The sequence below is a fragment of the Catharus ustulatus genome, chromosome 1 (assembly GCF_009819885.2).
Source record: "Catharus ustulatus isolate bCatUst1 chromosome 1, bCatUst1.pri.v2, whole genome shotgun sequence".
NCBI classification, from domain to species: Eukaryota; Metazoa; Chordata; class Aves; order Passeriformes; family Turdidae; genus Catharus; species Catharus ustulatus.
In genome coordinates, this window is record NC_046221.1 from 149842210 (window position 1) to 149855471 (window position 13262).

Here is a 13262-nt window from a genome sequence, read left to right on the forward strand (position 1 = left end):
ATAAAAGTCTTGCTCCTTTTTTTTTTTTTTAAGTTTGCAGATCTGGTTTTGAATTCATATCCCAGATTGGCAATTCCAGTGTACTTCAAGCCTAAATGCTGCAGAACAAAGCATTGCTTTGCTGCTCTTTTTAGGTAGAAGCCTACGTAAGTCTTGTCTGATGCCCTAATAATACTTCCTTCATTGATTTCAGCCAAATATTTCACTTTTTATGATTTTTAAGAGAAATTGTTTCATACTGGAATTTCATTGAGAGGAAAATGTCTCATATTCCTGCTCTGTGCTTCTTGAGGCTCATGTTAACACCCTCTGTGCTATTACACTTGTACCACCCACAGTTATTATAGCATTGCTCAGGACTCTTTGCAGTCAGTGAGAGTGTTTACAAGGTAGGACCCTGGTCGCTTGGAGAAGAACAGCAATGTTTGTTTGTGATAGGAGCCCAAGCATTGTCATTTCTGTGCTTTCCTCAGAACTGTGGTATAGACATTACAAAGACAGATTTTCTGGTATGATTCATTAAAATGGAACAAAAAACCATAAAACTTCAAACACCTTGAAAACCTTCTATCTGCTAATTTATTGCTATTGTTGCTTATTTTGTTTATTTGGAAAAAAATGATGCAACATAAAGATGCAGAACCTCAGAACCTCAAGGTGTTACTCTAATCAGGATCTTGCATTCTGATTCAAGCAACTCAACTTGCTTTCAGGATGATGAGGGAGATTTTGCAGACAGAGAGCATTTGTCAACAGAAGCCTAAGCGAGAAATCAGTTTCCTTTATTTGGAGTAGGAGGCAACTTTTTAATGGTAGATTACATTGTGCTGGAGCAGCTTCACACCTGAATTTTAAATCATAAATGCTATCCTTGTGCAATTGGAGGCAAAAAGCAGTTACCCAACCAAGGGAGAAGCTACAGCTGCATAAACTAATGAGATTTAAAAAAATAAAATCTACAGCAGCGATACTATAAAATAATATGGAATGCATTAGTGGTAATGTAGGAGAATTAATTCCAAATTATTGACTGTTTAATTGACTTACAGGAAGTATTTTAATGGACTTAATATGCTGTGCTGTTTTTCAGTTTTTTAAACTTTTCCAATGAGCAGAAAGCAAGTTTTTCCAATTATGGGGTTTAAAGTTGTAACAAATGGTTGCTGTGGGTTCCCTGCTTGTGAGATGCCAGCGTTGGATGTGTGGCTTTTCTGCCCAGCACCGGCAAAGCCCATCCTTGAGCAGGACGTGGGTGCCACTGCTCTGCTCTCATCCAGCCCTGCTGTTACAGAGGCTCTTTGCCAATGACACTCACAAGGTGATTTGTCCCCCAGGCTCCGCCTGCATGAAGAAAAGGTCATCAAGGATCGGCGCCACCACCTCAAAACATACCCCAACTGCTTCGTTGCCAAAGAGCTGATTGACTGGCTGATCGACCACAAAGAGGCCTCTGACAGGGAGACAGCCATTAAACTGGTGCAGAAATTACTGGATCACAGCATTATCCACCATGGTAAGTGCAGCATCACCTGCTAAAAAGTTCTAAGTTAAATTTATTGACTGCTGTGAGACAAAGGGAAATCCCACTCCTGCTCTTCAGCCAAGTATGGGACAGGTAGGATCCTTTCCCTGCCAGAAATGGAGAGTCTCTCTTGAGCTGTGCTGCTGTGCAAGCTCACCTGTGTCCTGAAGGAGATGAGAGCCTGAAGAGGTGTGGAGTGATGTTCCCCATGGCAGGGGGGAGCTTACTGGAGACTGATGCTGCTTCCCTGTCTCCACAGCAGCCCCAGCTGGATCTTGTCTCTCCTCTCCCTGCTGCCCTCATTTCCCTGCTCCTAAGAGTGCAGTTCTCCAGCTGAAAAACCCATCTGAAAAATCAGCCAGCAAAAAAAAAAAATATCATTTTTCTCATGTGGATTAGTTCCCTGGCCCTGGCCCTCACAGCAGCTGCACAAACATTAGTGCTGGTACAGCTGCAAGAAAGTTAGTGGTCTGGCTGTGCCCTGATTAATTTTCTCCTAAACTTGTTGTCTATTTGAGATCTGTTCTTTTCAGCTTCTTGAATAACAATTCATACTGATGAAAGGACTTCCAATTCACTGGTAGCATTTAGTTGCCTTTTGAGGCACAAAGAGACTGAGAAGCACATGAGCAAAGAAGATCCAAGGCCTCAATTTCAAGCCTATAGTATTACCCATTTTAAAACAGCAAATGTACCATTTGTTTCTTTTTAGAGAGAAAACTGAGTGGCTACAAACAGGGAATGTTGACTTTATGCAGAGGTCATTGTATGTGCAGCAATGCTGCTGCTCTCTGCAGTACATTAACAACACCTTAATTAAAGTCAGAAATGCACATATTGAATGAGTGCCACTTCTACAGCTTCTGCTTGGCTATTAAATGAAAATTCTGGGTTGTTATGGAAACTGGGACTCACGGTAGATAGTTAAAGAATAAAGTAATTACAGGGTATTCAAATCTGTCTACTTAATCCTCTATTGAGAAAATGTCAGCGAAGAGTTGCGTGGATGCCTGAGTGACTTAATTTAATTGAGCAATAGGTGTTTTATTGCTGAATGCATGTTGAAGGCTCTAATGACCTTCAAGCATTTTCTACTCTAGCATCCAACTGCAAACTGTAGAAGAAATTATATATATATGTGTGTATATATTAGAAATGGAACAGGTGCTTCTTGAAAATGTTCATGTGTTGCACTCTAATAAAATACGTTATGAAGTGAGCTTGGGCAGGTAGATTCAGAGAGGTTCTATCAGGTTCTGCAGGATGCCTAGAACATTCTTTCAAGTCCTGTGTCAAGTGAAAATGACACCAGTTCTGCTTCTGTGGTGCAGAAGGTCCCCCATGTATATGGGTTCACAGCTCTGTTAGGAGCAGCTTGTTTGGGATAGCCTTCCCATCAGTTTGTGCCCTTGATGGGGCTCTCTTCTGCATTGACAAGAGCCCGTGGTCAACTGCTGTTTCACAAACCTAATTTGCCATTTCTCAGTGTGCTCATGTTGTGCCTACATTTGCTAGCTGGCGTGGCAGAGCAATTGAGGCAGTTTTAAGAAGGCAGAAGGCTTTGGTTTTAACTGTTTCTTAGGAAGTCTCAGGCTTCCTACAGCACTGCTAACTGATACAAATAATTTCAAGAAGTTTGGCAAACCTTAAATTATTGGGCATTCTACTCTGGTGACCTTTTAAACAAACAAGCCAACAGGCTGTTTTCATCAAAAGGTTTTCTGGGTATGTAGTGGATGGATGCTTTTTTGCTGTTTGTTTGCAGTAGTACTCACAAAACTGGTGGACACTTTTCCCCCTCTCCAAGACATTTGGTTACTTCTCTGAAAGTTTTCTCCAGCCTTTCATTAGAGGGGAGTAAAGCTGTGTGCTGAGAAATGCAGGGGTTAGACTCTACATGTGCTTGCTTTGAAGCACAGCAGTGGTACCTGCTAAATGGGTCCTCAGCTACTTAACATGTATGTGAAGACTTTTTAAAATTTGTTTTGTTTCAGTCTGTGATGAGCATAAAGAATTCAAGGATGTCAAGCTGTTCTACCGCTTCAGAAAAGATGATGGGACGTTTCCCCTGGACAATGAGGTGAAGGTGTTCATGAGAGGACAAAGACTCTATGAAAAGTATGTTGCATTCAGTATTCATTATATGATGATAATAGTGCCATTTGAGGCAAATGATACTTGTTAATCTATTTTTAAATCATCAGAGGCTTTCAATTCATTCAGGAATGGGTCTGGACAATTCCATTACTTCAGCTGGGAGTCCTTCCCTCTCCTATTTTTCTTTTGTTTTTCTACCATATTCATTTGAGGCATTTTGTTTAAAATCTGATGCCCCAGATTGTAGATATATCTTATGTGAGAATTCCACATGAATTGAAGCCCTTGAAATCTATTCTGTAAAAATACAGGATTATTTGTCAAAATAATTAAAATAGTTATATTATTATTTGATATGTAAAAGCATAATTATAATTCCTGAAACATTAGTACACCAAAATGCACTCAACAAGCAGCTACATGTCTGTGGAGACTCTGTATCTACATCTTCACAGGGAGGTATGATTTTAAATCATAAGAGAGATGAATCTTCAGTGTTCCAGTCTGCAAAGTTTCAACATAAGAAAAGTTATGTTAAAAGCAATTTCAAAAAACCACCAACCTAACCAAGAGCATCTAATTATGATTTAAACAGATTATTATGCTGAGATACTGAATATCCCACTGGATTGCGTCCATCAAGTAACTAGATATCTTAACCATACTTCCTAAAATAAAATTAAAGACATTTTTATTAATTTTTATTTTGACATGGTGCTTTTAAGCAGAGAGAAGAAAATGCATGTTGGTGTATGCTATAAATTAATGCAAAATTTGTGATGTGTTATTTACCAAAAAACTTGAAGTTCTGCTCTAGACTGAATTCCACTCACCCTCCTGCTTGCTTGGAGCAGAAGCCTGCAGCAACCAGGAGAGATGCTGTGTCTTCTCAATTAAGGAAATTTGTTTCCTTCTGAGAAGAAAGCACTCAGGAAACTCCAAGGTTTAAAAACTGATGATAAATAGTATTTTCAAAGTTAACCAGCTCTGAAGATCAGTTTGGTGAAAGAGCAGTGAACCCAAAATATCAACAAATATTTGTAAATCCCACTCCTTTTGTTACCCCCATCATACAGAATTCCCCAAGACACAGTGACTGTGGCTATTTAAAATAAAAATACAATAAATTTGTATAAGACATAAGAAAATGCATCACTGGAGAAAATCCTCATTCTCTGCACTGGGACAGGTGAAATGGATAAGCCATCTTCACCCTGTTCTGTGCCTTAATAAGCACAACACTTGCTCTTTAGACTCAGTAAACATGCAGTGTCTACAAGCCTGACCCATACTCTGAAAAGCAGATTAGAGTGTCTACAGTACTCTTTTAGTCTATATTTCTATTTGTTATCCATAAGAAAAATAATTTTTTTTTTGGCAAGCCTGATGTCAGTGTTCTGCTTGAAAGAAGCCATAGTATAAAGAACTCTGTTCTACCAGTGTTTACTTCCATCACCCTTTCTCTGAATGGAGAACTCTCCCCAGGCCAGTGTCTGTGATCCAGTTTGTCTAACACTGTACTAGCAGAAAAATGTTCATGACTGTAGAGTGTTCCCCTCTTGACAAAGAAGTTAATGCCAAAAGCAGCACCTGTATCTAAATATAACTGCATCCTTGTGAGGTGCTTGCTCCTAGGCAACGTGTCTGAAGGGTTCAGAAACTTTTAAAACTAGCCCTGAGTGCTAAATATAGTATAAATTAAAAATACCTGTCATTTCAAAACCAGTATGACAGTCAAAGCTAGTCAAAATTCTCCATGGATCATGAAAGTATTTTATATTCATGGGAGATAAGGCGGCATACCTGGGCTATCTGGGCTTCACTTTGTTTATTTTAGCAAATCCCCTGTGCAGAGATTTCAGATTTTGTTAGTTCCCTTGCCCATGCACCTTTATTAGCAGCACCCTCACACTTTCACTGGATATGTTTTAAACTCAAAATCTAATGCTGAGAGTCAGGAAGACTTCTGCAGTGAAGTGTTTGATTGTATAATGTGTCTCTTTTAGAAGTTTGCTGATAGTCCTGAGAAAGAAAATATTAATTCAGTGCTATTAAAATATTTACTAAATGGCAGCAACCAGAGCAAAGTATTTGTGCACAAACATGAAGTCACTTACCAGCATATTCAACTTGTTTATCAAAGTGCCTATGGGCCTGATTGCAAGAGAAGTGCAGCTATGCCAAAGGAAATCTATCCAAATCCAGCACATTTTGAAAATGTGTGTCTAATTTTGTAGAGTTTTCTGATCTTCACAAGGCTTTGCTGATTTAAGATAGACATTATGATTATTTCCTGTCTTTTCCACTCCCTGCATTAGGGCTGGAGTACAACTAGGTTCAGAAATCAATGTGGTTTGTGCTTGCCGAAATTGCAGACATTACCCAACACCAGTCCATGCAGATTTGTACCCTCAATGGGTAAAATGAACAAAATGCTTTATGAGGATCAGCAGGTTGTTTCATGGGAGGAGGCACAGCTGTCTTAGGCAGGTTCCTTACATTCAGACAATGTTTGGGTAAATGCCTTGTTCTCTGCTCTGGGACATGGGAACATTAGGGCTGCCCCTTGGCAGAGGAGCTCCCTTTCCTGTCTCTCTTCTGCATGACCACAAGGATCCTTGTAACCTGAACTCTCCTTCCTTGTGCATTGCCCCCTTCACCTGCTGTGGGCATCTTCCATGGCTGTACCTGTGGGATTAGAAGATCTAAAATCAGTCTCTGATTGTATTCTCTGTTCGTTTGCACTAAAAATCATGAATCAGTTCAGATGCCCTGCACATCATTGCAAACTTTGGTAATCCTTTCTGTGAACATGCTTTGAGGTTCAGGTGTATAACTAGAGATGCAAAGTACTGTATTTCCTTCAGTCTTGTCTGAAATTGTTGAATAGTTTATAAGATGTAAGGTTGGTATCAGATTTTGAGCTCTACAGGATTGACTAAATAGATTGAATGAGAGAAACATATTTCCTGTTCAACAAAATTCTCCCTCCAAATCTTATATAAATCCAGCACAGACTTTTCATAGCTTAAAAAAAAAAAAAAAATCAAGTTGTGCAGGCATCCTATTTTTATGATGTTTGCAATTCTCAGTAGGGTTTGATCAGGCACACAAGATGGTTGTTTCTGGTGCAGTCATGTATAGGAGCTATAAGTCATTTCATGATGCTGACATCAACTGAGATTTTGGAACCAGATTTCACAGTGAAAGAAGTGCAGATTTATGGTTTTAATTTCAGGAAATCTTTCAGATAATTTTGAGACTGCATTCTTGGAATCACTTTCAGTTTAACTCATCAGTGGTTGAGTTGCTTTTATCCTTTGGTGCAGTTATTTTGCTAAAAACAAGGTTAAAGATTTCTTTTGGAAAGTAGCTTGAATTTAAGTGTTTAGCTAAATACATTCCTTTAATGCAGGACAATGTCAGTTTTAGCAAATAACACATTTTGACATTAATAGCCACATGTTTTTTTGGAACAAGGAGAAAATAGAAGAGTAAGAGGAAGTTTCCAGTTCTGCCTAATGAAAGGCCAGGTTTTTGATTGATGTAAATTGGTGCAGTTTTGTTGACAGCCATGGAGGTAGTGATTTAATTCAGTGAGTGTTGTACGTCCATGGATTGCTGTGTCTGGACTTCTTAAACTGGCAATTTGTCGTGTCTGTTTGTTCACAAGTCCAAATCCTTTGCAGTGCTATTCTGGGCTTATGCAGAAGGGTGTGAAATGTCAAACTGAGTGTTTTTCCACTTGATATTTTTCCAGATTTCTTTTGTGTGTCTGTAAAAATCTAACCAATAGCACTGCCTTTTCAAGGACCTTTCTATCTGTGACTTCAATGAGGTAGTCAACTAATTATAGACTCATCAAAGAACAATTAACGTAATCCTAAGGATTTTTTATTTGGTGCCTGCAGAGCCTGGGTAGCCAATTCTGGGTAACCATGCAGCAGATGGTATGAAAAGACACAAGCTTCGTTTTTTTGGTTTTCTTTGTTTTTTTTTTTCTTGGAGGGGAAAAAGTCTGGTGGACGATACACATTTAAAGATAGTCTCTTGGAGCATAGTAGGTCTGTATTAGATGTGAGTGTGGGACAAGATGCTTGTAAATTAAAATATTAAAAAAGAGTAAAGCCTGCAAGAGTTCTGGAGTCAATATGTTGTTTTCAGCTAATTTTGACTTTCTCAGTTCTTACTCAGCTCAGAGATGCTGGCAGTGACACACCATCCGAATGAGCAGTTCTCTGTGCTACCAGTGACACACAGCTGTGGCTGGTTTGATGATCTGCTACCTGGTGGTCAGATCCAGTAGGTTCAGGCTTCAGGTTAGTGCTCATTAAAGTCAAGAGAAGAGTCTTTTAGGTGAAATAACAGAGGTTGGAATCTGTCAAACCTCTTCACTGTAACTTCAAATGAAACTTCTCTCTGTGTTCTCATGGCACAGATTTTTCTGATGCTTCCCAAAGGAGTTAAAGTTATATGCCATAATCTCTGGACATGCTGTCAGTTTAAGAAGCAGATGGCTTGTGTATGGATTTACTTGAATTTCAATTCCTTTATCAGAAGGGCAAAGATTAAGCACTTCTAGAATATGCCTGTTGTAGTTCAGATGTGCCCTTATTTCAAAATAGTTGGTGAAGGGAGGAGAACCTGTTAATCTTACATGGAAAAAATAACTTTTCTATTCTTGAAATCTTACTCTGAAAGTCTTACAACTAGTCCTATTATTAGCCTATAATAAATAAAACAGTTATGAAAAAAATCAGGTTAATAAGGATGCTGCGGTCTTCAGTCTCCCCCCCCAAAAATTGGAATTCTATATTACAAAGAAACAATTCTCATTTTTTCTTTAAAACTGTCTTCTCTTTCAGTCTTTCAAACTGGCTTTTGCATTAACAAAATATTGAGGCTTTTTTTTTAAAGACTGTGTCATTTGCATAGGTATCTTGAATAGAGAAGAATTTTATTAGTATCCTTCCTCTGACTGGTTCTACACAGAGCCGGCTCAGGCACAGAGAACTGTGAGCCTCAGATGTTAAAACGTGTTCAGGTTCATGTGTGACTCACTGACTGCAGCTGCATTGCCAAATGTTGGATGCACAATCTTTATCCACCCCCAAATCACAAAACTACCTTTTCTCCTCCTCTTGAATTTTTGTGCAGCTGTTTTAGAGCTTATGGAGAGAATTTTCAGAGTCATCTGAATGACTTCGGGGCACAGTCCTGCTAACTGTAAATATTAATTAGGAAGCTTTGAACATATTAGTCACATTCTGGTGCTTTTAGGCTAATTTTTTTCAAAGCTGATTATACAGTAACTTTTAGAGAATGTTAAACACTAGATAGAGGAAATGCAAAACCTAAAATTCTAATTTTCTTTTAGAGGGAAAAAACAAGAAAGCATTAAATTCACACAGGGATATAAAAGCCTAAATTTCTTGACTAAGCAGTTTTAATTCATTTCCTAAATAGATTGATTGCTTGAGGAAAGATTTAGTGAGGCAGTGAAAGCTTCATATACATTTGCTTGATGTAAATGAAATTTGCTTTTCTGAAGAACCATTTTCCCTACCAATTTTCCCCCCCACCACACCAGGCTGATGAGTTCTGAGAACACCCTTCTGCAAGCCAGGGAAGAGGAAGGGGTCAAGTACGAGCGGACCTTTGTGGCGTCGGAGTTCATCGAGTGGCTGATGCAGGAGGGCGAGGCTGCGACGCGGAGCGAAGCGGAGCAGCTCGGCCGCAGGCTGCTGGAGCACGGCATTATACAGCACGGTGAGAAATCCAAACAGCTGCACCTGCTGCAGCACTTCCTTCAACTCACATCGCCTGGAGGGGCCCTTGAGTTCCTGATTGCTGCATTTTTAGGTTCTGAATTATTTTGGATAGCAGTCTAAGTAACTTTATTTAGTAAAAGGGTGGCTTTTTCAAAAACTCCTTGTATTAGTTCTAAAAATGCTTCCTCAAAGGCAGAATATGGCTGGAATTTGAAACTTATAACAACTAAAAATTTGAAACTGATAATGACTTAAGGATGTGGCTGAAAATCAGTACTCCTACACTTGCAGTAATTAACTTGTAGAACTTGCTATTTGCAATGTGTGTAATTGAGGTAAATAGATTTGTAAGGATCAAATAGGGATTAGAGCCACAAATAAGCTAAATTCTGGAAGCAGGATAAAAATTTCAGGGTCTGTGTATCCCCTTACTTGTGGGCAGAACATAGCATAGTCTGATGCCAGAAATGCAACCTTCCCTCTTTGCCGTGTGCTAGAGTTGTTCTGGTAAGTTTGGGCAAGAAAGAGGATGTCACTTTTTTGGTTGAAGTGTTATTGTGTTTGTCCTGGTGGTATAACTTCTTTGAGGCAGGAATCAAATACTTCTTCATGGTCCAGTGTGATGTGTCTGGCAGATACACCTTCACCAAGAGGCTCCTTCTGTTAAGGGTGGAGGAGACAGAGTTTTCTCTCTCTACTGCCCTGAGGGTGAAGAAATTAACACCTGGCATGAAACCCCATTTTACATGGTGTCGTTATCTGTTCAGTGCACATTGCCCTTCTGTAACCAGGCATTTCCCACCATGGAAGTGGCAGTGCCTCTGGGAGCAATGAAGGGGTGCCAGGAGATGACAGCAGGATGGCAGAAGTTGTTACCCACATTACTTAGTGAACAATAGGAAAATAATCAGATCCTGGTGGTTCAAATGTTGTTGCATCAAACCTAATTCTGTCAGAGAACAAACTGATGATATCAGCAGGCTGTTAGCACACAAGGTGCTAGATTGACTAGGTTGCTTATTATTTCGTGAGAAAACCTAGTTTTGATGAATAAAGAAAAATGGGCATGTAAGTGACCTGCACAGTTCTGTCATGGTTCTAATCATGTTCATGGTAACTTTGCAATACCAGGAGCTGCTTCTGAATGTTTACAGTGATCAGCTTCCAGCTCTATAATTACTTCTGTGCTTCCTATGATTTATAGGGTGCCAACTGCTCAGAGCTTGATGGACAGTAAAGGTATGCCACTCCTGCTCTGTACAGCAGCAGTGATTTCATTCCTATTTTTACCTGAACATTTTCTGTGTATTACATATGTGATAAACTTTCCTTACTGTCTTGGGGTCCCAAACCAGGATATTTACAAAAAAGAAAAAAATACAAGTGAGGTTTATGCTGGCACAGATGCTCTTGCAGAGAAAATAAAGGCAGGACTTAACATTTGGTGCAAAGCTGGGTTTTCTGAGTTAACTGGAATCTTTGCAGAGCTAAGAAAGTCAGGATGTGGCTTTTCTTGCAGATCAACCATTGTTTCCTTAGCTAAGGCAAATGCTCAGCAGGGCACGTTTGCAGGGAAGCAGTTTTGGCCCTGTCAAGCCGGGTTTCAGGCTGGCCCTGCTCCTCTGTGGATAGCCCTGGCCATTCTGCAGGTTTATGTCCTGCTCATCGTTTTCTTGTGTTCAAGAGCACACACAAAGTCCCCTCTTAGAAAGAGATTTGCAACTCATGAAGTGAAGACAGAGTTCTGGGAATTAGTTGATTGCTGAGGAAGTGGTCTTCTCACTTGTCCATACCAGGTCATTACTGAAAGGGACTGACTATCATCCTCACCCAGTTTTAAATACAAACATAACTGAGTGGGGATTTCACAAGGGCTTGATGGGGATGCTGAAAGTAAAGTAAAACTGAATGATGTCCTTGAGATTTATCTTTTATGAGTGAACATGCTTTGTGCACACTTTCTCCTTTGTGGAAGGAGATTTCATTCATTTCACTGCAACAATGTGTAGTGTTAGGAATATTGGTGGAAGTACTGGCAGAATTAACATGGAGCTGGTTTAGGGTTCATCTTAACAACTGGGTATGGTCTGTGCACATTGAAGGTTCTTGTAATGCTTGTTTCCTCTAAGAAGGGAGCTCGAAATGAGAACTTCCAGTGTACAGAATTAGGGATATAAATTGTAGGACAGCAGGAGAGGAATCTCTCCCCAACACCCTCCCACCCATCTTACGGAGTTCTAGATCCAATTAAAAAACAAAAGAAAGCTATTTTTCTGTGTCTTAGTATGATAAATTAATTTCACCATACTGTGCTTCCTTTGTTTTGTCTCTCATCAGCAGTACCAAAACGTTACTTGTCACTAATTGGCATCCTTGTTGGCAGAACCAGCAGAAGGACTGTTGACTGAACAGGAGTGGAGAATAAAACATTTCCTGTCCTAATGGCAATCTTTTTCTAGCAGTATTGTTTGATACCCAGAATATGGAATAAAATACAACTTGCTGTATTGTTCTCATGAACTATTTATTACCCCACCTAATGCAATGGAAAGTAATAGAAATAGTTGCAGCAAGTTGCCAATCTCAGTAGTAATTTTCCAGCCACAACCAATTATGCAATGTCTTTTTACTAATACTGACTTTCATTTCAATTACTCAGAGAAGCTCTATTCTGCAACTGAGGCACTGTATTCAAAATGGCTTCCTGACACATTTTTCTTCACTTTAATTGGTCAGACACAAACCAGGTTTCACACAGGAAACAAGCACTGATGCTCATGTTGAAAAGGAAAACAGTGGTTTAAGAGGAATTGTATAAATGCTGCAGAAGCATCACATTCTCAGTTTTAAAATCTTCCTGATCTCTTTAGACACATTTCCCCTGTCATGCATGAAAATGATGAAATGTACTTAAGTGCTGAATTGCTTCCTGCCAAAATCTCACTGGCCCACACAAATACTGGGATTAGCTCCATTGGTTAGAGTGTGGTGCTAATAATGCAAAGTTGTGGGTTTGATTCCCATATGGGCCATTCATTTAAGAGCTGGACTCAATGGTTCTTGTGGGTCCCTTCCAACTCAGAATATTCTGTGATTCTGTGAAATCATAACCCACAAACCACCATTTTCACAAATAGGACCCAGATTTCCTTTCCTGTGTATTGGTACCCCCATGTAATATGGAGTAAAGCCCTCATAGGTAGCAGGGAATTATGCACTGTGCATTTCTTGAAGGCGGGTCTTGGGTTGTAGATCCTGGTAGTTACTTGGCTTTTGATGGCACTGATGGCCTTCATCCAGAATACAGGAATAAAGATTGTGGGAAGAATTACAAGTTTGGTGATGCACATACAGTAAAGGCAGGGACAAAAGGTGCACAGGACATGTTTCTCAGCTGTAGAAAAACCCATTTCTGCTATGTGAGGTATGTAGAACTTGGTAATATTAATAGATAGAACTTCGCTTCAGCAGACTGAATCTTTCTTAGTTCTTCATATGGGCATGGGGGGACAGATCAGCTACTGTGGTCAAAATTCGCATGCAACAGGAGAAGAAGTTCTCTGCCTGCTGCCAGCTGCCAGATAGATCAGGCCAAGGCAAGGATAGACAGGGTGGGCATCCACAGCCCTTCCTCAGTCTGGAAAACAGAGATACTGAGATGTCCACGGACAAAAGAGGGTATTCACAGAGCTCTTTATGGAGTCATTTGTGGCTCATACTTGCTTATAGCCCTTGCTGAAGAACTTACCCTGCACCTGCAGCCACAACAGCACAGCACTGCTGGCAGGGCAGCAGAGTCTTCCTGTCCTCCTTCAAGGACTCCTTTGGTATAAAAGCTTGAGGGATGCAGAAACATCTGCCTGCCTTGCAGA

The 13262-nt window shown here is 39.9% G+C and overlaps 1 protein-coding gene across 2 annotated transcripts in view; it reads left to right on the plus strand.

Moving 5' to 3' along the window:
- The window catches only part of DEPTOR (DEP domain containing MTOR interacting protein), an 81861-nt gene that overhangs the window by 26419 nt on the left and 42180 nt on the right, over positions 1–13262 (plus strand). For both annotated transcript variants that reach the window (XM_033063887.2, XM_033063880.1), the window contains 3 exons: positions 1335–1513; positions 3517–3640; positions 9210–9388. In XM_033063887.2, the coding sequence (XP_032919778.1) occupies positions 1335–1513; positions 3517–3640; positions 9210–9388 (482 nt within the window). The remainder of the gene's footprint in view (positions 1–1334; positions 1514–3516; positions 3641–9209; positions 9389–13262) is intronic.